At 42.2% G+C, this 22028-nt stretch overlaps 1 protein-coding gene across 1 annotated transcript in view; it reads right to left on the minus strand.

Annotated features, from left to right (window-relative positions):
• LOC115461683 (zinc finger protein 330) overlaps nucleotides 1–21639 on the minus strand; it is a 44014-nt gene extending 22375 nt beyond the window's left edge. The window contains exons 1-5 of the mRNA XM_030191699.1: nucleotides 21543–21639; nucleotides 17175–17303; nucleotides 15182–15201; nucleotides 12468–12538; nucleotides 4560–4639 (exon numbers count right to left, since the gene is read on the minus strand). Coding sequence (XP_030047559.1) covers nucleotides 4560–4639; nucleotides 12468–12538; nucleotides 15182–15201; nucleotides 17175–17294 — 291 coding nt within the window. The 5' untranslated portion in view covers nucleotides 17295–17303; nucleotides 21543–21639. The remainder of the gene's footprint in view (nucleotides 1–4559; nucleotides 4640–12467; nucleotides 12539–15181; nucleotides 15202–17174; nucleotides 17304–21542) is intronic.
• Nucleotides 21640–22028: the final 389 nt, after the last annotated feature.

Below are 22028 nucleotides of genomic sequence, written 5' to 3' on the forward strand. Positions count from 1 at the left end.
GTAACCTCAATCTTACAATTTAAAAGATTTGTTAAACCAATACAAAAGTCTCATTACAAATCTACTTTAATGGTTTAACAAACTTTAGCAGCATCTGGAGATACAGAAATCTCTAGGAAACACAACGGCCATTTTGAAAGCCACCACTGAAAACTGGTTACAAAATTAGCTCTTACAAACTATCACACTGAACATTAACAAAGCCTATAAAAATTAAACGTTTTTTTAAACATTCAAACAAAAATCATACTTTGCTGTATTTGGACTGCTATTATTTTCATGCGACAGTGCCTTCTGTGTGGCTGCAGATTGGTGCATGAATCTCTCTCCTAGTCTAGTGAAATGAAGAATGCAGACACATTATGTGGACACTAGAACTTCTTCCTTTATTGTTGCAGGTACACAACTATGGAACACTCTTACAGGACACTTATGGATTTGTAGTAATATGATGACATTTAAGAAACTTCTTAAAACACAGTTGTTTGTGGCTGCATTTTATTGAGATTCTGGAATATTACGTCCTTTGATTATAATATGAACTGACCTGTGATTTTGTATATAAATGATTGTTTGCACGTTACGTTTTATAAAACATTATTATGTATGTTCATTTGTAAATCACTTAGTTGATTAAGTGATATATAAGATTTTAAAATAAATAAATAAAATAAATATATGCTGATAAATAAAACCACGTTAAACGAGCCTAAACAAAACACCTATAGTAGTTGTATACTCCAACATAAGATAAAATATAAATATTAAAATATTAGCAAAATGCAACTATACAGTTGCTTTTGCTCGGGCTCAATTAATGTAGTATTTATAATTATAGTCTTCCATTTCATTAGATCTTTGGTGTTTGATAAATAAAACATAATATTAACAGGTTACAGGAATATACTTTTTTTTTTATTTGTACCCCGCGCTTTCCCACTCATGGCAGGCTCAATGCGGCTTACATGGGGCAATGGAGGGTTAAGTGACTTGCCCAGAGTCACAAGGAGCTGCCTGTGCCTGAAGTGGGAATCAACAGTCCACCACCCTAACCACTAGGCCACTCCTCCACTGTTGCTACTATTGGAGATTCTACATGGAATGTTGCTATTCCACTAGAAGTCGGCCCTTGCAGATCACCAATGTGGCCGCGCAGGCTTCTGCTTCTGTGAGTCTGACGTCCTGCACGTACGTGCAGGACGTCAGACTCACAGAAACAGAAGCCTGCGCAGCCTTCTACATGGAATGTTGCTAGTGGAATAGCAACATTCCATGTAGAATCTCCAATGGTAGCAACATTCCACGTAGAATCTCCAGTAGTAGCAACATTCCACGTAGAAGTCAGCCCTTGCAGATCACCAATGTGGCCGCACAGGCTTCTACATAGAATGTTGCTAGTGGAATAGCAACATTCCATGTAGAATCTCCAATAGTATCTATTTTATTTTTGTTACATTTGTACCCTGCGCTTTCCCACTCATGGCAGACTCAATGAGGCTTACATGGGGCAATGGAGGGTTAAGTGACTTGCCCAGAGTCACAAGGAGCTGCCTGTGCCTGCAGTGGGAATCGAACCCAGTTCCCCAGGACCAAAGTCCACCACCCTAACCACTAGGCCACTCCTCCACTCCATTGGTCATTGTGCTTTATATTCTTGGGCTCAAGTCTCAAAAGATGGAAAACAAACGAAGCAGATCGCAAAAATAAAACAGTAATTTATTATTAAAACCTGAAGTTATATATACATAAATAGCCCGACACAGGCCGTGTTTCGCCCGACAGGGCTGCTTCAGGGGCTATACAACAATCCTTTACTCACAAGTTTAATTGATAATATTGGATATGTGCTGAGATGAACTAAAATTTCATACATAGGAGATCACCTTGATTAATTAATTTAGAAAAACAGCTCTATCAGAGATGCCAAAAGAGCCCCTGAAGCAGCCCTGTCGGGCAAAACACGGCCTGTGTCGGGCTATTTATGTATATATAACTTCAGGTTTTAATAATAAATTACTGTTTTATTTTTGCGATCTGCTTCGTTTGTTTTCCATCTTGGAGCTTGCAGACCATTTGCCCTTGTGTTTTCTTGGACCCCAAGTCTCAAAAGATGTCATGATTTAAGCTTGTTAAAGTGATTCCCAAGTCCTAGCAATTCAGACACCAGACAAGAAGAAACTCATATCAAGCACTTATACAAAATGCTTTCATGTTTGTTAATATAGATCATATGACTGAGAGGTTATCACAACCAGAGCTTTAGGACAGAGAACTTATAAGCCTGGATTCTTTGTAGACTGAATACCCTTTGTTTGATCAACATTTAAAAAAAAAAAAAAAAGGATCCATGTCTAAAACAGGAACACATGGCTCCAAATTTCAGGTATATCATTATCTCTGGAACACCAAACAAATTTAACACACAAAAAAAACTTTATGCTGGTTTAATAAAGCTATTACTTGTCTGCACAGAAAAAATTATTTCACTTCCTATTTTCCAGGCAGAGTGTCTCTAATGCTGCTACAGCTCCATGGTCCACTAAAGCAGGCTTATCCAAGTTCAGGCACAGGCAGCTCCTTGTGACTCTGAGCAAGTCACTTAACCCTCCATTGCCCATGTAAGCCGCATTGAGCCTGCCATCAGTGGGAAAGCGCAGGGTACAAATGTAACAAAAATAAAAAAATAAGTTCAGTTCTCAAGGGCTGAAACAGGCCAGGTTTTCAGGATACCCCTGATGAATTTGAATGAGAAAGATTTGCATGCCCACTATATCTGAGTGCAGATCTCTCATGTATATTCATTACATGAATCATAAGGAACTATGTAATCCAATAACATATTATTTATTCATTACAAGCTTCGTAAATTCTTTTAAAACCTTAACGCATTTATTCATCATTCATCCCTACTAATTTAAAAAACATTTACTCAGCTCGCTCATAACACACACAGTTAAGCTTCATACTTTTTCCATTTATCTCCAACCTCCTTTCTTATATAGATAACAATTACATTTATCAATATCAAGGGTACAGTAAAGAACATATGAATGGATTGAAGCATACAGACATTGTGAGAAAGAAGCAGCTGGTAAACGTTTGGAATGGATTTGGAATTTGTATAACTCCATAACTGAGAATAAGCAGAGCAATATTTAGTTAGTACCTCTTTAACGGATTTTGGACTGTTTTAAGGGGAAAATCCAAGACAATGTTTCAAGGGGGAAGTCATTTAGACTCAAGTGTTAATAAGATAACATGTGGAGTGGAGGAGTGGCCTAGTGGTTAGGGTGGTGGACTGTTGATTCCCACTTCAGGCACAGGCAGCTCTTTGTGACTCTGGGCAAGTCACTTAACCCTCCATTGCCCCATGTAAGCCGCATTGAGCCTGCCATGAGTGGGAAAGCGCAGGGTACAAATGTAACAAAAATAAAATAGATACTATTGGAGATTCTACATGGAATGTTGCTACTATTGGAGATGCTACATGGAATGTTGCTATTCCACTAGCAACATTCCATGTAGAAGGCTGCGCAGGCACGTATGTGCAGGACGTCAGACTCACAGAAGCAGAAGCCTGCGCGGCCACATTGGTGATCTGCAAGGGCCGACTTCTACATGGAATGTTGCTAGTGAAATAGCAACATTCCATGTAGAATCTCAAATAGTAGCAACAGTGGAGGAGTGGCCTAGTGGTGGACTTTGGTCCTGGGGAACTGAGTTCGATTCCCACTTCAGGCACAGACAGCTCCTTGTGATTCTGGGCAAGTCACTTAACCCTCCATTGACCCATGTAAGCCGCATTGAGCCTGCCATGAGTGGGAAAGCGCGGGGTACAAATGTAACAAAAATAAAAAAAATAAATAAATTTAGAGATTAAAACTTGAGTGATACTCTTTAGATTATTTGAGAAAAGTTTAGTATAGGGAAGAAATATTGGGTATAGTACCCTTGATATTGATAAATGTGATTTATCTATATACGGAAGGAAGCTAGAGATAAATTATTGGAAAAAGTATGAAGCTTAACTGTGTGTATTTTGAGCGAGTTGAATGTTTTTTAAATTAGCAGGGATGAATGATGAATAAATGTGTTAAGGTTTTAAAAGGGTGGTGGACTTTGGTCCTGGGGAACTGAGGACCTGAGTTTGATTCCCACTTCAGGCACAGGCAGCTCCTTGTCACTCTGGGCAAGTCACTTAACCCTCCATTGCCCCATGTAAGCCGCATTGAGCCTGCCATGAGTGGGAAAGCGCAGGGTACAAATGTAACAAAAAATATATATATATTATGAAGCTTGTAATAAATAAAGAATGTATTATTGGATTACATAGTTACTTGTGATTCATGTATAGAAACAGTTGTAACTATATTGAAATTGAGATACCCAAAATAGTAGGTTACGCATAGTCATTAGGGATGAAAACCTGGTCTGCTTGCAGCCCTCCAAGAATGAACTTGGACACGCTTCCACTAGAGCTTGTGGGCTCCTCAGTCAAAGCATGGAGCCTTTTCAGAATCTGGCCCAGGGAAATGGCTATTCCAATTCTATGTACTTACCACCATGGCAAGGCCCGTGCTGTACACACCAGCATGCTTAATGACGCAGTCGGAGGATTTCATCATGCACTTCGTCTTACCTGAAAACCAAGGAGCACATATCATGAGAACCAAACCACCATGGGAAGACTGCAAATTCCAATGCTCGGCCCCATTACAAAAAATAAAATATTGGCATCAAAGCAGAGAAAGTGGCTAAAAAATAAAAAAAAACATACCGTTCAGACCCAAACAGCTTCTACATGGCAGTGCTTTACTAGTTTTATGGAAAGGCCTCTGCACAAAAGGCACTTGGCATCTCATTACCACCCCAACGGAAAACCGGGCCACTTAAAGCCAGTTAGAAATGTTAAAAAAAAAAAAAAAAAAAGAGAGATTCAATATTCTTTACAAGACAACACATGAAAAAGCTTACTAACACTGAACACACTCTTAAAGGCAACAAGACAAAAAAGAAACTGATCCTACATGGTTTATCTCTTAATACCAATAGGAAAATATTCTGCACTTGCACATAACTAAGTAACTGAATTTTATGTGCAAAGAAAACAATTTTTCAGCAAAGAACGCCTGTAATTCCACACATCTATCTACCTACTATGCAGGTTTGAAAGTGGTCCGTGACACGCAAGGTCTGACAGTATCTCCATTTCTCCTCACCTCTCATGTTGTAAACAAAGTGCTTTCGTAAGCTAATGTAAGCCAGGGCAAACATCTGTATTAGATCTCTGCTATTTGAATTTCAGTGCTATTAAAACTAGGAGTGGCCTAGTGGTTAGGGTGATGGACTTTGGTCCTGGGGAACTGAGGAACTGAGTTTGATTCCCACCTCAGGCACAGGCAGCTCCTTGTGACTCTGGGCAAGTCACTTAACCCTCCATTGCCCCATGCAAGCCGCATTAAGCCTGTCATGAGTGGGAAAGTGCAGAGTAGAAATGTAACAAAAATAAAAATATATTTTGCACCCGGTTTCATGGTAGTCCTATTATTAGGCTTCAATTTGTTGTTTTCAAGTTTACCTCATTTATTGTATTTAAGTTTATATTTGGTTATTTTACTATTGTTATGCTGTTAACAAAATTGTAAGTTTGATGTTAAACTGTACCTGCTGTACACTGCCTTAGGTGAATCTCTTCATAAAAGCGGTTAATAAATCCCAATAAATAAATAAATCTGTACAGTCAACCTTTAAGTGCAAAAAAGGGAACATTCCTTTAGGCCAGTGGTGGGCAACCTGCAGCCCATGAGGCCATGGGAAGTAAACACAGAAAGTATCATTAACCAGAGTTTTGGTCATTTTAAACATTGCATTTCGTTCAGAACAACCACTCTAGCAGTTTGTTACCACTATTTTTAGTTACATTTTTACTTATTTAACACTATCAAAAAAGGCCCGTTTAACGCAATGAAACGGGCGCTAGCAATGTAATGAGTTCCTGCCATTAATGTTTCCACGGTTGTATTCTGAATATAATTGTTGTTTACATGTGTAAGATTTCTTTATATACAATATTTTTTGTGTAAACTGTGTTACAATGTGGTAAAAGTTTTTCTTGTTCAGGCCCTTCAATCAGTTTAACAATCACATCAGAAGAGCTCCTTACTCATGAGAATGCAACATACAGTTGCCCATGTGAGAGACTGAGAGTGACAGTGTGTTTTACAGACAGTGTAAGAGAGAGATACACAGAGTGATTGAGTGTGTGCGTGTGTGATGTCTGTGTGTGTGTGTGTGATGTCTGTGTGTGACAAAGCGATTAAATGTTTGTCTTCCCTTCCGTTCTGTGCACTTGCCTCCACTGATGTTCGTACCTCCCTGTATATGATTGTTTGTTAGAGATTCAATCCACTCCACTTCCCTCCTCCAAGTTCCGTTCTGTCTGATTGGTTCTTCGTTGACAGTGAGAGCCAATGAAACGCTGAACTACAGACTTACGAAACCTACACTGCCACAGTGTCAGGGAGTCAGCTTCAGAATGCTGGAGGTGCTTTTTATTATATAGGATAGGTGGTCTATGAGCTTCCAAAATTCTAAACGAGAAGCTAAACATGAGCAGTAAAACCTCTCCTCAGTGACATACAAGATTATCAGACAGCACACTTCCTTACATATGGAAAGCAGCTCAGGCAGCTGTATTGATCATGGAGAAAAAAATACTTTTTAATGACGACACCAAAAATGTGCGTCAGTACACAAGCTTCTGAGACCCTTCAAAAGATGTGTGAGATCTTGATAGTTCCTATACTACTCCGATTACTATAATTTTGCTTGTATGCAGATACATGTGGCTTTCCTTCAAGTAACAGTGCCTCCTATTGTTGGCAGAATTACAAGATGGCATTAGGAGGATACATTTTTATGAAGTAGTTAAGGATTCTACTGATCAGTCCTTTACCAAACAGACCATGTAGAAGTCTAGCACATAATACAGAAGTACAATAAACGCTTAGGTTGATATATTAGCATATTGTGAGAGAAGTTAATATTATTGTTTTCCATTTCTGAACTTTTCGTGATGTATGGTGCTGTGGGTTTAGGCAGATCCAGTTGGGAAAGACTTCTTGAAAAGATGTGTTTTCAGGTTTTTTCTGAATTGTAGGTAGTTTTCTGTGAGTTTCAGGTCTTTGGGTAGTGAGTTCCAAAGTTGTGTGCCTATAAAGGAGAGGCTGGTGGCATGTGAAGATTTGGCATTTTATACCTTTGCAATTGGGGTAGTGAAGGGTTAGGTAGGTTCTTGCTGTTTGAGTGATGTGTGGACACCTAGGAAGCTGCAGAACTTGATGGGGAGCCATAAGAAATGTGGCCATTGCTCTGTATGCCACATCATGCTGGGGGGAGATACATTCATCCACCAAAAATCGGGCAAAAGATGCAGGTTGAAAAGTAATGCGACATGTGAATCCATGGGGGGTGGTATATGTGATCAGATGCCCGTGTGATTTACTTTATGTTGGTCAGATGTCTAGAAGTTTGAAGACCAGATTGATGGAGCATCGCTCAGGTTTAAAAAATTTGAAGTGAGAAGCGCCTTTGGTGATGCATTGTGAAGAGAAGTAGCATCAATTTGATTGTTTTCAATGTATAGTCATTAAGCAACTTCAACCATCTTTAAGGAGAGGCAATAAGAGTCAGGTCCTCAGACAAATGGAGCAGAATTGGATTTTTTTCTTCGAATCAGTGGAACCGGACGGGTTGAACATCCGGGTGGAGTGGTCGGCGTTTTTTTGACAATTTTTTTTTTTTATTCTCTTTTTTTGAAATTACATGTTCTATTCTGAAGAATTGTTTTTGTTCTTTTTTATTTTTTGGATTTTTGGATGGCAATTTGGTGTTTGAATTCGTTGGGACATTCAATAACGGCTAATGATGAGAATGACGTCAGGACCCCTGGGTTCGTGGGATTGGAGGATTCAACCACAAAGTCACTTAACCCTCCATTGCCTGCCGCATTGCGCCTGTCATGAGTGGGAAAAAGTGCGGGGTACAAATTTAAAAAAAAAAAAAAGGGGGTGGAGCATTAAGTATATATATAGAGGAGGAATGGCGTTTGTGGTCAGTTACCTGCCGTGTCTTCGACTCAGAAATTGGGATGCAGGAGTAGAACCCCTGAGGCAGCTTCTGCCGAAACGGGGACTCCCTGTGGGTGAACTGGACTCAACTCAGTGGTGTATTGGGCAGCACAGCGCTGGAGACATTGACAAGGATGAGTGGAGTGTCAGGTAAGTGCTGAGGGGCTGCGACACCTGAGCTGTATGATTGAATTTTGGCATTCTGTGTCCGCTTTATATGCACAATTTGTCACTGGGACTCTTTAATATACACTCAAATACCTCTAATGTGTGGAGTTTTTTTTTAGGCAAAATGATGGTACACCTAACCCATGCCAAATAGCTGTGTATGCAGGCTGGCTGGAAGGTATTACTGAAGCCTTTTTTTCTCCACCTCGAGAGGGTGGGAGCGTTTGTGGGTCTAAGTGGCATCGGGTGCATTGGCAGAATAGTAGTATAATTGCAGCCACGGAGGCTGCGTGTTTGGACTTGAGTTAAAATTTAATGCCAAAAAGTGTAGAGTGATGCACTTGGGGTGCAGAAACCCGAGAGATACCAGAGAGGAGGGGAGAGATTAGTAAGCTCGACTCAGGAGAGAGACCTTGGGGTGTTGGTGTCCGAGGATCTCAAGGTGAAGAAACAATGTGACAAGGCGATGGCCGCGGCCAGAAGGATGCTAGGCTGAATAGAGAGGGGTATAACTAGCAGAAAAAAAAGGAGGTGTTGATGCCCTTCTACAAGTCGTTGGTGAGGCCCCACTTGGAGTATTGTGTTCATCCTAGCTAAGGATGTAAAAAGACTGGAAGCGATGCAAAGAAAAATTACGAAAATGGTATGGGATTTACGTTGCAAACCATATGAGGAGAGACTTACCGACTTGAACATGAACATGTATACTTTGGAGGAAAGGAGAAACAGGGGTGACATGATACAGACGTTCAAATATTTGAAAGGTATTAATCCGCAAACAAACCTTTTCTGGAGATGGGAAGGTGGTAGAACTAGAGGACATGAATTGAGGTTGAAGGGAGGCAGACTCAGGAGTAATGTCAGGAAGTATTTTTTCACGGAGAGGGTGGTGGATACGTGGAATGCTCTCCTGCAGGAGGTGGTGATGAAAACAAACATGCGTGGGATAAACACAAAGGAATCCTGTTTAGAAGGAATGGATCCATGGAATCTTAGCAGAGATTGGGTGGCGACGCTGGTAATTAGGAAGCAAAACCAGTGTTGGGCAGACTTCTACGGTCTTCAGTGTAAATTTTAAGGGGCTTCGACGTTAGCTTCAGAACTTTTAGTACAAGAAGAGTGCTGGGCAGACTTATACGGTCTGTGCCCTGAGAATGGCAAGGACAAATCAAACTCGAGTATACATATAAAGTATCGCATATCATGTAAAATAAGTTTATCTTGTTGGGCAGACTGGATGGACTGTATAGGTCTTTATCTGCCGTCACTTACTATATATGTTATGGTTACTATTACTTCTTCAATTTCATGTCATTTAGAGGAACTTCAAAGTATTCTCAATACTTTAGAATTGTGGATGAAAATGTATAAGCTTAAGTTAAATTCAGAAAATTCTTGTTAATTGGCCATTCCACAGATATGGATGAAAACTGATATAATGTCTTCTTTATCATAATACTCTTCTTCATTTATAAAGGTATCGGGGGTTTGGTTAGATAATGAACTATCCATAGAGGTTCAAATCAATAGTCTTATACAAAGATCAATTTTTGTTGATGCAACTTACGAAGTGATCTTAAGTTTACTTGATTACTGTAACAACCTACTTGGAAGCTCCAAAACAAATACTAAAGAAATTTCACACCATTCAAAACGTTGCATTACGTTTGATTTATTCACTAAAAAGATCTGATCGTGTTTCTTCGTATTATGAAAAACTTTATTGGTTTCCAGTGCAGGCCAGGATATTGTTCAAATTTTCCTGCTTTAGTTACAAAACTATGTATGTTTTACTTCCATTATATCTCTTGGATCATTTTGTCTTTATGCAAAAATCTACAGTTACTAGAACATTGGGTTTTTTCACTTTCCCTCCTTTAAAGAATTTAAGAAGAATCAGATTATAGGACACTTTTTTTTCATATCAAGCAGTTCGTCTGGATAAGGCAATTAAAGATTCACTGTTGTCTAAGGTTAATTATGGTCAGTTTCATAAACAAATTAAGACCTATTTCTTTAGAGAGTTTGTTCTAAATTATGATTAGAATATGTATGTTAAGCAGGATTTCATTTCTTTTGCATAATGTTTGTATCTCCTGGGAATTCCCAGTTTTCTTAGAGAATGGCGGAATATAAATTTATTGTTAATATTAGTCTGGCTCATGAACTTTCTTTTTGCTAGCAATTTATTTCTCTGAATAAAGGAAATTTTAAACCACCACTCTGCTTTGAAAATGTTAATGAAGAAGCCTGAATCCACAATATCCTCCTCAAATAGTAAATTGACCTCTGAATTATCTTTGAAATATAAGAGGAAAAGGTCAGTTGTTGATCTAAGATTACTCCCAGAGATGTTATAAAAGTCTTAAGAGCAATCAAATTATTATTTATCTTAGGAACAAACGGAGGAGGCGCTGATGTCCTCGCTATCCGAAGCGTTTCACATTTGGTGGGATTTAAATTAAGCTTATGATCTATAAGCCATTGATCCTTTCCTAAACCACAAGAAGTAGGGCACAAGTATATATCTGAGGAATGCTGTCCTGCTTTTGGTACAAAATTATACCAGCAAGAGCTCTTTTCAGGGTATGATATTCCATAGCAGTGGCTCCCAACTTTTTTTTTTAATTTACAGCACAAGCAACAAGTTCACACCATTACCTTCCCTCCTCCCACATGCCCCCGACATTCCTCCCCACCCACCCCACCTGATATTAGCATTATTTTTCCACTGTGCTGGTATCAGAACCATCTGCCCTTTCCTCTCACCCCCTAGATAATTCCTCTTACTGGCAGGAGGCTAAGTGACACATACGAACATAAGAATAGCCATACTGGTTCAGACCAATGGGTCTATCTAGCCCAGTATCCTGCTTCTAACAGTAGCCACTCCAGGTCACGAGCACCTTGCACAAAACCAATTAGTAGCACTTCTTACCTGCTATCACCTCCTCTGCTGGTTTCCTTCTTAAATTAATTGTATGATTCTCTAGTCTCTCTCTACATGCAGTTCAGACTTCAGAAGGAAGCCAGCAGAGGAAACGGCAGCATTAAGTATGGAACTTTGCTTACTAGCTTCCATGAATGGCAGCAGATCATAGGCACTGCGGCAGGGAAGGTATGAAAACAGCAAGACTGCTGTCAGCCACAACCTATTGTGGACCTCCCTATGCAGTCAGCCAAAATGTTTACAGCACACTGGTTAGGAACCTCTATCCTACTGTGTAAACAGATGACTACTTTCACCTGGCTTAAATCTTTGAGTGTGCTTTCTTTAAACATCCTTAAGTTGCTACCATGCATTCCCTGTTCCAGCCCTAAGAGCAGCAATAACTGGAAGAAAATCACAAAGCCCTCACACAATAACTACTTTCACCTATGTGACACTCAGGGCCACCGAGAGACTGGGCCAGGCCCGGGACAAGGCCGCACCCCACCCACCCGAGGTCGCTGGGCCCCACTCCACCCGCCACTGGGCCCTCTCTCCACCCCCGGGCCCTCTGCATAGACCTTAAGCGCCTCACCTTCGAAAGCGCAGCAAACAGCAGCAGACCACTCCTTCCTTCTGTGTCCCGCCCTCACGGGTTACGTCAGGCAAGGGCAGGACACAGAAGGAAGGAGTGGTCTGCTGCTGCTTGCTGCGTTTTCGAAGGTGACGTGAGGCGCTTAAGTTCATGCCAGGGAGCAACGGAGGGCGGGCGGGTGGGCCGGACTGCAGCGGCGGCGGCACCGGGCACCCCCCAGAGGCCGGGGCCCGGGGAATTTTATCCCCCCTGTCCCTCCCTCTCAGCGGCCCTGGTGACACTGATCAACAAGCAACAACAAAAGTCATAGCATAAAAACTCGAGTGTTTTTTTCTAACATAGGTGCAGGCAGGGACACAGGGAATTTCAAGGAAGCTATTTAAATGTAGGAAGACCAATTTTATAGTGAAAGTTTCAGCAAAGATAAAATGTAATGTAGGTATCTCCACAGATTCCTATAGTCAGCTTACTTTCTAAATTCAACCAAATGTAACCACTCTCCAGGATTGTTAGAATTCAGTGAAATATCAAACCTGGGACCCAATCAAACCTTTTCAAGTAAAGTGGTGCAACCAATGACTTGTTATGATAAAATCTTGAAATGTAAATTTCCTAAATAAGAAATGAAAATTTAATTTCCACTTACCACACTGTGCGCAAATAGGTAACTTTTGTACAGAACTGCAAAAGTAGCAAAAGGCTCTGTTCTTCTGCCGCCTTGATTAAAGGGAAGAAAAAGTAAAAAAACAAAACCCAAATTACCCTGTTGAATGGTTTTATTTGAAAAAAAAATGTGCTATGATATTAAAACTGGCAACTATGGGGCATCTCATTGTGCTTCTCTGTTCTGTCCATCTTTCCAGATCTTGACCATTTTTTAAATGTCATCGCCTCAGAATGCTCTCTGCTTTCCTCGCTCACTTTTGCCCTCTCTCATTCCCCTGAGGTACAGAATTAGCAATCTACTGGCATTTGAGTAAAGGAAAACAGAATGTGCTGGTCATACAGATTTACTTTATGTATTTATATCCAATATAGTATAAGCTGCATGGTTTTACCAGGTGCTCTCCGTAGACAGCAGAATACAGAAGTGGGTGACATCTGATGACAACAGAATGGAACAGTTCTCCTGGAGCTGACAACTAATAAAAAGTTCTAAGCAGGTGTGGCTACTCCCATATACAATAGTCCAATGGTCTCCTTAGTTTAAAGCTCAATGTTCATTCTCACAGAAGCAGGCAGGATTGTGTGGGTGATTAGTCCTGCTGTCTACAGAAACAGCCATACAAACAGGTTACTCACAACTTCATGGTTGCTCTGGCACTAGATAGAATTTTTTTTTTGTTACATTTGTACCCTGCGCTTTTCCACTCATGGCAGGCTCAATGCGGCTTACATGGGGCAATGGAGGGTTAAGTGACTTGCCCAGAGTCACAAGGAGCTGCCTGTGCCTGAAGTGGGAATCGAACTCAGTTCCTCAGTTCCCCAGGACCAAAGTCCACCACCCTAACCACTAGGCCACTCCTCAGTTAAGATCTCAGTTATCCCATGCTATCACAGCCACAGTCTGAGTGGAGGTTGAGCAGACAACCTCTAGAGGAAGCTCTGAGAAGCATGAACCAGTACTTAATATTTTGCAAACATTTAAAACCTACCTCTTCAAAAAATTGTTTTCTCAAACTACAATACCCAACAATAGAGCTAAAAGAGTACCAGCTCCCGCCCTCAACGCACATCTACTCTCCCTGACATTTTTCATTGTAACTTTTGTAAGCCACATTGAGCAAAATCATTTTGGAAATTTGTGGGTTATAAATATGGTTATAAATTAAATTAAATAAGGGAAACTAGTTTTGTAGAGGCCAGTGCAACATTATGAGAATCACTGCACTCAGATTGGGCTTCTTTAAAATTTCTGTACAGTTTTGGCTATTAGGGTTATGGAAGGATATACATAGAGAGAGAGACCAATCCCAGTCAATGGCTAATGCATCCTGGGCAAGACAAGCCTACTCAAAAAAGGTTTTGTGCTCTCCTTGAATTGAGGTTGAAGGGGGGCAGACTCAGGAATAATGTGATAAGATACTTGGAATGCCCTCCTGCAGGAGTTGGAGACGAAAATGGTAATGGAATTCAACAATGCATGGGATAAACTCAAAGGAATCCACTCAAAGGAATTCTGTTTAGAAGGAATGGATCCACAGAAGCTTAGTGGAGACTGGGTGGCAACACTGGTAATTGGGAAGCAAAGCCAGTGTTGGACAGACTTCTACATCTGTGCCCTGAAAATAGCAAGGACAAATCAAGGTCAGGTATACACATGAAGTTATCACATACCACGTGTAATGAGTTTATCTTGTTGGGCAGACTGGATGGACCGTACAAGTCTTTACCTGCCATCATCTACTACGTTAATATGTCCTGTCTCATGGCAGGGTTCTCTTGGCCACTGCATAAGGGGACAGAGGCAATAATCAAGGAAGACCTGCTGGACTAAGCAAAGCCAACCAGCTTCTGTGCTGAACACTCTCCATCTTAACATGTACTTCTCAGCTTCACAATGTTTGCGAAGATGGAAGAGGCACCGTTTCCCAGCCCTGGGAAACATCCTTCTACACTTGTTGTGCTGTTGTTGAGCAGAACCCAGGCAAATGACAAAGATCTCATAGTGGTTGTTCACCATCCTCCTATTGCAGGTGGAGCAGGTACAGAATCCTAGTTTGTCTTGCTCCATGCCTATGTGGTGAAAGAGGATTTAAAAAAAGCCTAAAAAGGGAAAGATTATATTTTTTCTTATCTTCAAAAAAAAAAAAAAAGGAAAAAAAAGATGAGGGTAGCACTGGTAACACAAAACACGAACTCTCTCCAAACAATCTAGTATGTATGATCAGAAAAGTGGAAAAAAAAAACAAAACAGAGGAGACAGAGGCCTGCTGCAGGTGGAAAGAGCGAGGCATGCTCAGAACATTTTCCCTAGATATGAACAGTTCTGTCCTGGTGTCATTAGATGACATCATCTCCTTTAATTAGCTCAATTCTGCTCATCAATGGAGAATATGCAATTTATAGAACCTCACTGTATATCACCACATTATAACACAAAATCAATACAAAGCATTCAATAAATCATTCAAAGGAAAACTAATCAGGTTACAGATCAAATAAGACCCACTAACCCTTCCAACCCATTAGGTACGCTACCAGAATTCTTCCATTTCATACCCCTTTATTTGAAATTGTCTTCCCAGAGTTCTCCAGAATGTTTCTAACACCCTACCTTTAAATACAGGGTTTTTTTTTTTTTTACAAAACAACCCCCCCGCCCCAAAAAAAACAAAAAACAAAAAAAAAAAAACTTACCTTTGGCATTTATCACATTCCTAAAAATGAAAACACAAAACATCATATTAAGCAGATGTAAATAAAATCAAGCAGCTTCAAAAGGTATGTAAAAGTTTATCATTTTCATGTAAATTATAAGTTGATGTGACTATGACCTGAATGTAGGTCACTAGGCCTGTCTACATGGAGACTGATCTGTGCAGGAGATTACAGGGAGGGTTTAGTTATTAACACATTAAAAGAATAAGCAGACGTTTTATATTTTAAAGCTTGCAAATGGGCAAAATTGTGCATTATTAATTTACCGTAACACACATTACATAATACCAATATACAAAATGCAAAGCACCTCATTATGCACCTAAAATAACTAACTAAGACTGCATGAAACTTCACAAGCTGTGTTGGTTATTCATGGAAAAATAAGGCCAGTTTGAAGTTTATCTCCCAGTAGCACTGAAATGCTAACATTGCAATCATCACCAAGTGTCCAAAGTTTAAAATGTGCCATGTGGCCCTTATTTGTCAGCTGGATCCCTATGGGTAATATCACAAGGGATCAACCGGTACCATTCTGAACCTGGAGCCTAATGGGGAAGGAATGACCGGGGATAGCACCTACCCCAGCTGCTAGATACCAGTGAAACCTCTAGAAGCAGGAGAGGGGACGAGGGGGTCCATTCAGCACATTTTAAACTCCACCCTCCTGGGAGCAGAATAATGCAGCTTGCAGGTTATGTTCTTTATTTACCACAGGAACCACCAACATGTGGTACTGTTGTAAATTAAGCTGCAATAAAAAGCGATATTTTACTCAGCTTAGTAACTATGCGTCTGTATGACTATCCATATATGTGATATTGGACTACCAAGAAGACCATGAATATCACATTGAAACTACTCTCTTCTCTCATCAAAACAGTGTAAAATCAATTAAAAACAGGGCTGAAAAGGCCTGAAAAAAAGGCAGCTTGTCCATCTCCCAGAGTTTAGGCAGGATCAGTCCTAGAACACCCCAGCCATATGCTTGTGCAATCCACAGCGTGTCCTGACAGATCTTCAGGTTTACCATGAAAATCCATCTGCCTGCACTCGTTTTGCTCTCTCTAACCCCTGCTCCCCTGGCCTCTCAACATGGCCTCCCATCAGCAAGGTGAGTCATCAAACAGTGCTCTTTACCTGTCACACTGTTGCGTGCTCTGTCAGCTTCCTCATAAAGTCAGAACCACATGGGGCGAGACTACAGGGCCCAATAAGATTCTGATTTCAAACAGAGGTAGCAGGTAATGCTACTTGCTTGGTTCCTCTTACTGGTGGGGAAAAAAAGGGAAGATGGGTGCTGATGTGGTTTGGGGAGATGGAAGGAGGGGTTGGGAGTCGGAAGGGGAGGGAAAGTGACGACATTCCATAAAAGTGAATCCAGTATTTCACAGCTGGGTTTATTAAATTCAGTGCAGTCTCAATTATCCAACTTTCCAGAACATCCGACAGACCCCCTCCCCCCCTCCGGGTGAGGTCACTGTATCAACCTGGCTTCTCTTTCCATTTTCCAACGGACTCCAAAGGGAAGTTTCACACCCGAGACAATTTGTTTTGGACACGGAACCCTGCTAAAGTGTTGTTAATAAACAATTTTTTTTAAACCAGGAACTCTATGCCTTTGTTTATGCATTGTTTGCAGGGTTATCATTGTTTTCTATTTTATCCAACAACGGATCGGTCCCATTTATGTCAGATAATCGAGACTGTACTGTAATAACGTCCAGTTATTTTTAGGTTTGCTTTTCTGAAGTAGGCTGTGAAAACTGTAAGGCTGTTTATAGCTATTTTACAAGCTGTTTTAGATTCTTTAATTTGTAATTTTTCAATTTGTATTTATCTTTTCATTACTTTTTGTTTTTTTTAGGGCTGCATTTCAAAATAGCTTTCATTGCGATTACAACATACCTCTAATCTCGTGATTACAAATTTTAATCGCAATGCAAGCCTAGTTAAGTGGGCACGCGCTTACCATTGATGCATTGCAAGGATGTTTAGCCAAATCTACATGCCCTCTTGATGCTCTTAGCTGCTTTTCACGTTCCCTGCGATGTTCAGCTTTCTTCCGCGCACCAGTCTTTTTTTTAGGCATTTTCACAAACTGTAAGAAACAAAAAAAAAAACAAGTATGTGTCAGGTCTTAAATATTTACTTATGCTATACCTAGATGATCTCAGTAACGTATAAACTTTTGAGATTCTATCAGGGCACCATCTGCTACTTAACATGTTTTTACAAGTTTTACTATAAGTAACTGGCTTTTTCACCCATAAAGACCACAAATCCCAACCTAATATCAAGACACATCTTCCAGGATACAGTTGGGGAAGTGAAGTGAGGAGCAGTGACACTGTCCCTACATTTGTTGCTTTTCAGGAGCTGCTGTTTATTATTTTATTTTTGTTACATTTGTACCCCGCGCTTTCCCACTCATGGCAGGCTCAATGTGGCTTACATGGGGCAATAGAGGGTTAAGTGACTTGCCCCAATAGAGGGTTAAGTGACTTGCCCAGAGTCACAAGGAGCTGCCTGTGCCTGAGGTGGGAATCAAACTCAGTTCCTCAGGACCAAAGTCCACCACCCTAACCACTAGGCCACTCCTCCACTGTTGCTACTATTTGAGATTCTACATGGAATGTTGCTATTCCACTAGTAACATTCCATGTAGAGGTCGGCCCTTGCAGATCACCAATGTGGCCGCGCAGGCTTCTGCTTCTGTGAGTCTGACGTCCTGCACGTACGTGCAGGACATCAGACACACAGAAACAGAAATCAGACACACAGAAACAGAAGCCTGCGCAGTCTTCTACATGGAATGTTGCTAGTGGAATAGCAACATTCCATGTAGAATCTCCAATAGTAGCAACATTCCATGTAGAATCTCCAGTAGTATCTATTTTATTTTTGTTACATTTGTACCCCGCGCTTTCCTACTCATGGCAGGCTCAATGCGGCTTACATGGGGCAATGGAGGGTTAAGTGACTTGCCCAGAGTCACAAGGAGCTGCCTGTGCCTGAAGTGGGAATCGAACTCAGTTCCTCAGGACCAAAGCCCACCACCCTAACCACTAGGCCACTCCTCCACTGTTGCTACTATTTGAGATTCTACATGGAATGTTGCTATTCCACTAGTAACATTCCATGTAGAGGTCGGCCCTTGCAGAACACCAATGTGGCCGCGCAGGCTTCTGCTTCTGTGAGTCTGACGTCCTGCACGTATGTGCAGGACATCAGACACACAGAAACAGAAATCAGACTCACAGAAACAGAAGCCTGCGCAGCCTTCTACATGGAATGTTGCTAGTGGAATAGCAACATTCCATGTAGAATCTCCAATAGTAGCAACATTCCATGTAGAATCTCCAATAGTATCTATTTTATTTTTGTTACATTTGTGCCCTGCGCTTTCCCACTCATGGCAGGCTCAATGCGGCTTACATGGGGCAATGGAGGGTTAAGTGACTTGCCCAAAGTCACAAGGAGCTGCCTGTGCTGGGAATCGAACTCAGTTCCTCAGTTCCCCAGGACCAAAGTCCACCACCCTAACCACTAGGCCACTCCTCCACTCTTGGACGTGCAATTACTAGCAAGGGAAAGCTTTGATTTACCCTTTGTTAGTGTTTGGTAATCCCTTGATGTAGCCTATTTGGTGAAACATAGCCATGTCAGGTTTATAAAGTACAACTGCACAAGTTTACTACAAGAAACTGAATATTTCACCCATGAAGACGAGAAATCCCAACCTAATATCAAGAAACATCTTCTAGGACACAATCCTGGTCTGCAAATATCAGTTAAAATATTTTCTATATTAAAATGAGCGGCAAGAGCTTGAGACATAGAAAAGAGAAAGACATAATATACATATAGTAGATGACGGCAGAAAAAGACCTGCACGGTCCATCCAGTCTGCCCAACAAGATAACTCATATTTGCTACTTTTTGTGTATACCCTACTTTGATTTGTACCTGTGCTCTTCAGGGCACAGACCGTATAGTCTGCCCAGCTCTATCCCCGCCTCCCAACCACCAGCCCCTCCTCCCAACCACCAGCTCTGGCACAGACCGTATAAGTCTGCCCAGCACTATCCTCACCTCCCAACCACCAGCCCTGCCTCCCAACCACCGGCTCTGGCACAGACCGTACAAGTCTATCCAGCACTATCCCTGCCTCCGAACCACCAGTCCCGCTGCCCACCACCGGCTCTGGCACAGACCGTATAAGTCTGCCCAGCACTATCCCTGCCTCCGAACCACCAGTCCCGCTGCCCACCACCGGCTCTGGCACAGACCGTATAAGTCTGCCCAGCACTATCCCCACCTCCCAACCACCAGCCCCGCCTCCCAACCACCGGCTCTGGCACAGACTGTATAAGTCTATCCAGCACTATCCCTGCCTCCGAACCACCAGTCCCGCTGCCCACCACCGGCTCTGGCACAGACCGTATAAGTCTGCCCAGCACTATCCCTGCCTCCGAACCACCAGTCCCGCTGCCCACCACCGGCTCTGGCACAGACCGTATAAGTCTGCCCAGCACTATCCTCACCTCCCAACCACCACCCCTGCCTCCCAACCACCGGGAAAAGACATGACTGATGGTGCTTCATTCTGCTCTATTGCAGTGTTTCCCAAGTCCAGTCCTGGAGTACCCCCTTGCCAGTCAGGTTTTCTGGATATCCACAATGAATATGCATGAACTTGATTTTCATACACTGCCTCCATTATATGCAAATCTCTTTCAAGCATATTCATTGCAGATATTCTGAAAGCCTGACTGGCAAGGGGTACTCAAGGACCGCACTTGGGAAACATTGTTATACTGCATAATTATTCATTCTCAGAGATACTCTCCCATATTTATTTGTTACATTTGTAAGCCACATTTTCCCACCTCTTTGCAGGCTCAATGTAACATAGTAGATGACGGCAGAAAAAGACCTGCATGGTCCATCCAGTCTGCCCAACAAGATAAACTCATATGTGCTACTTTTGTGTATACCTTACCTTGATTTGTACCTGTCCTCTTCAGGGCACAGACTGTGTAAGTCTGCCCAGCACTATCCCCGCCTCCCAACCATCAGCCCCTCCTCCCACCACCGGCTCTGGCACAGACCGTATAAGTCTGCCCAGCACTATCCCCGCATCCCGCCACCGGCTCTGCCACCCAATCTTGGCTAAGCTCCTTAGGATCCATTCATATATGTGGCTTACATGGTACTGGAATGGCATTTACCGATTCCGGTGTGAACAAGTACAATGTGGTGTGGTAGGATGAAGATCATATGGCAGGGCCACAGTAAGAATCGTTGAGCAGAAGAGTGGAATAGCAACATTAACATTCCATGTAGAATCTCAAATAGTAGCAACATTCCATCTAGAATCTCCACTAGTAGCAACATTCCATGTAGAAACTGAAATAGGGAAAGGGAACTGGGACTTGATATGCTGCTGCCTTTCTATGGGGTTTACATATTATATATTATATGTACCTGGGGCAATGGAGGGTTAAGTGACTTGCCCAGAGTCACAAGGAGCTGCCTGTGCCTGAAGTGGGAATCAAACTCAGTTCCTCAGTTCCCCAGGACCAAAGTCCACCACCCTAACCACTAGGCCACTCCTCCACTGTTGCTACTATTTGAGATTCTACATGGAATGTTGCTATTCCACTAGCAACATTCCATGTAGAAGTCGGCCCTTGCAGATCACCAATGTGGCTGCGCAGGCTTCTGCTTCTGTGAGTCTGACGTCCTGCACATACGTGCAGGACGTCAGACTCACAGAAACAGAAGCCTGCGCAGCCTTCTACATGGAATGTTGCTAGTGGAATAGCAACATTCCATGTAGAATCTCCAATAGTAGCAACATTCCATGTAGAATCTCCAATAGTATCTATTTTATTTTTGTTACATTTGTACCCTGCGCTTTCCCACTCATGGCAGGCTCAATGCGGCTTACATGGGTCAATGGAGGGTTAAGTGACTTGCCCAGAGTCACAAGGAGCTGCCTGTGCCTGCAGTGGGAATCGAACCCAGTTCCCCAGGAACAAAGTCCACCACTCTAACCACTAGGCCACTCCTCGCATGTAGAAATCCACAAATGGCATTCTACAGCCACTCTCCCCACGCCCCTCGTCCCAACTGTCAAACCTGAACCAGTAAGTACCGGAAATACTAAGTCACACACGCATTCGGCTACTCTCCCAGGCCAAGCAACACATTCGGGGGGGGGGGGGGGGGCGGTCTCCCCTTCCCATGGTCTACCGTCATTCTCTCTTCTGCTCTCCTCGGTCTAAAATGTCTCCCCTGCCCCCCAATCCATTCTACCATCTCAAACTCATACCTGAGATTGCCCACCAACAGTCCTGCTGCTTTCCTTCTACGGTGGCCTGGTCCCTCCTCACACAGGCAGCAACTCGTTCTCTCCCTCCCTCCGTGACCTAACAGCCCGAAACAGGAAGTTGTGTCAGAGGGGGGGTGGACACACCGGATGGAGAAGGAAAGCTGTAGGGGCGGGGCCTATCGCAGGCAATCTCCAACCGTAAGTTGGAGTAGAGAGCTGCACGCGAACGGGGTTTGCGGGGATTCCGCGAGGATGGAACTGGTTCTTGTCTATGGAAGTGCACGAGCCTCTTCTTGGTGACCACCTCACGGAGGTTTGACTGAGAACAAGAAGACCGCATGACGTCAAAAAGTTGAAGCCACTTACGTTAGTCTGTGTATCCCTTTCCCCGCGCATCCGTCCTTCTGGTACACTCAAAATAAAGCAAATAAATCTATGAGCTGCTCTGTCTGCGTTGTCGTTCTTTATTTATTGTTTGCATTTGTA

The sequence above is a fragment of the Microcaecilia unicolor genome, chromosome 2 (assembly GCF_901765095.1).
Source record: "Microcaecilia unicolor chromosome 2, aMicUni1.1, whole genome shotgun sequence".
NCBI lineage: Eukaryota > Metazoa > Chordata > Amphibia > Gymnophiona > Siphonopidae > Microcaecilia > Microcaecilia unicolor.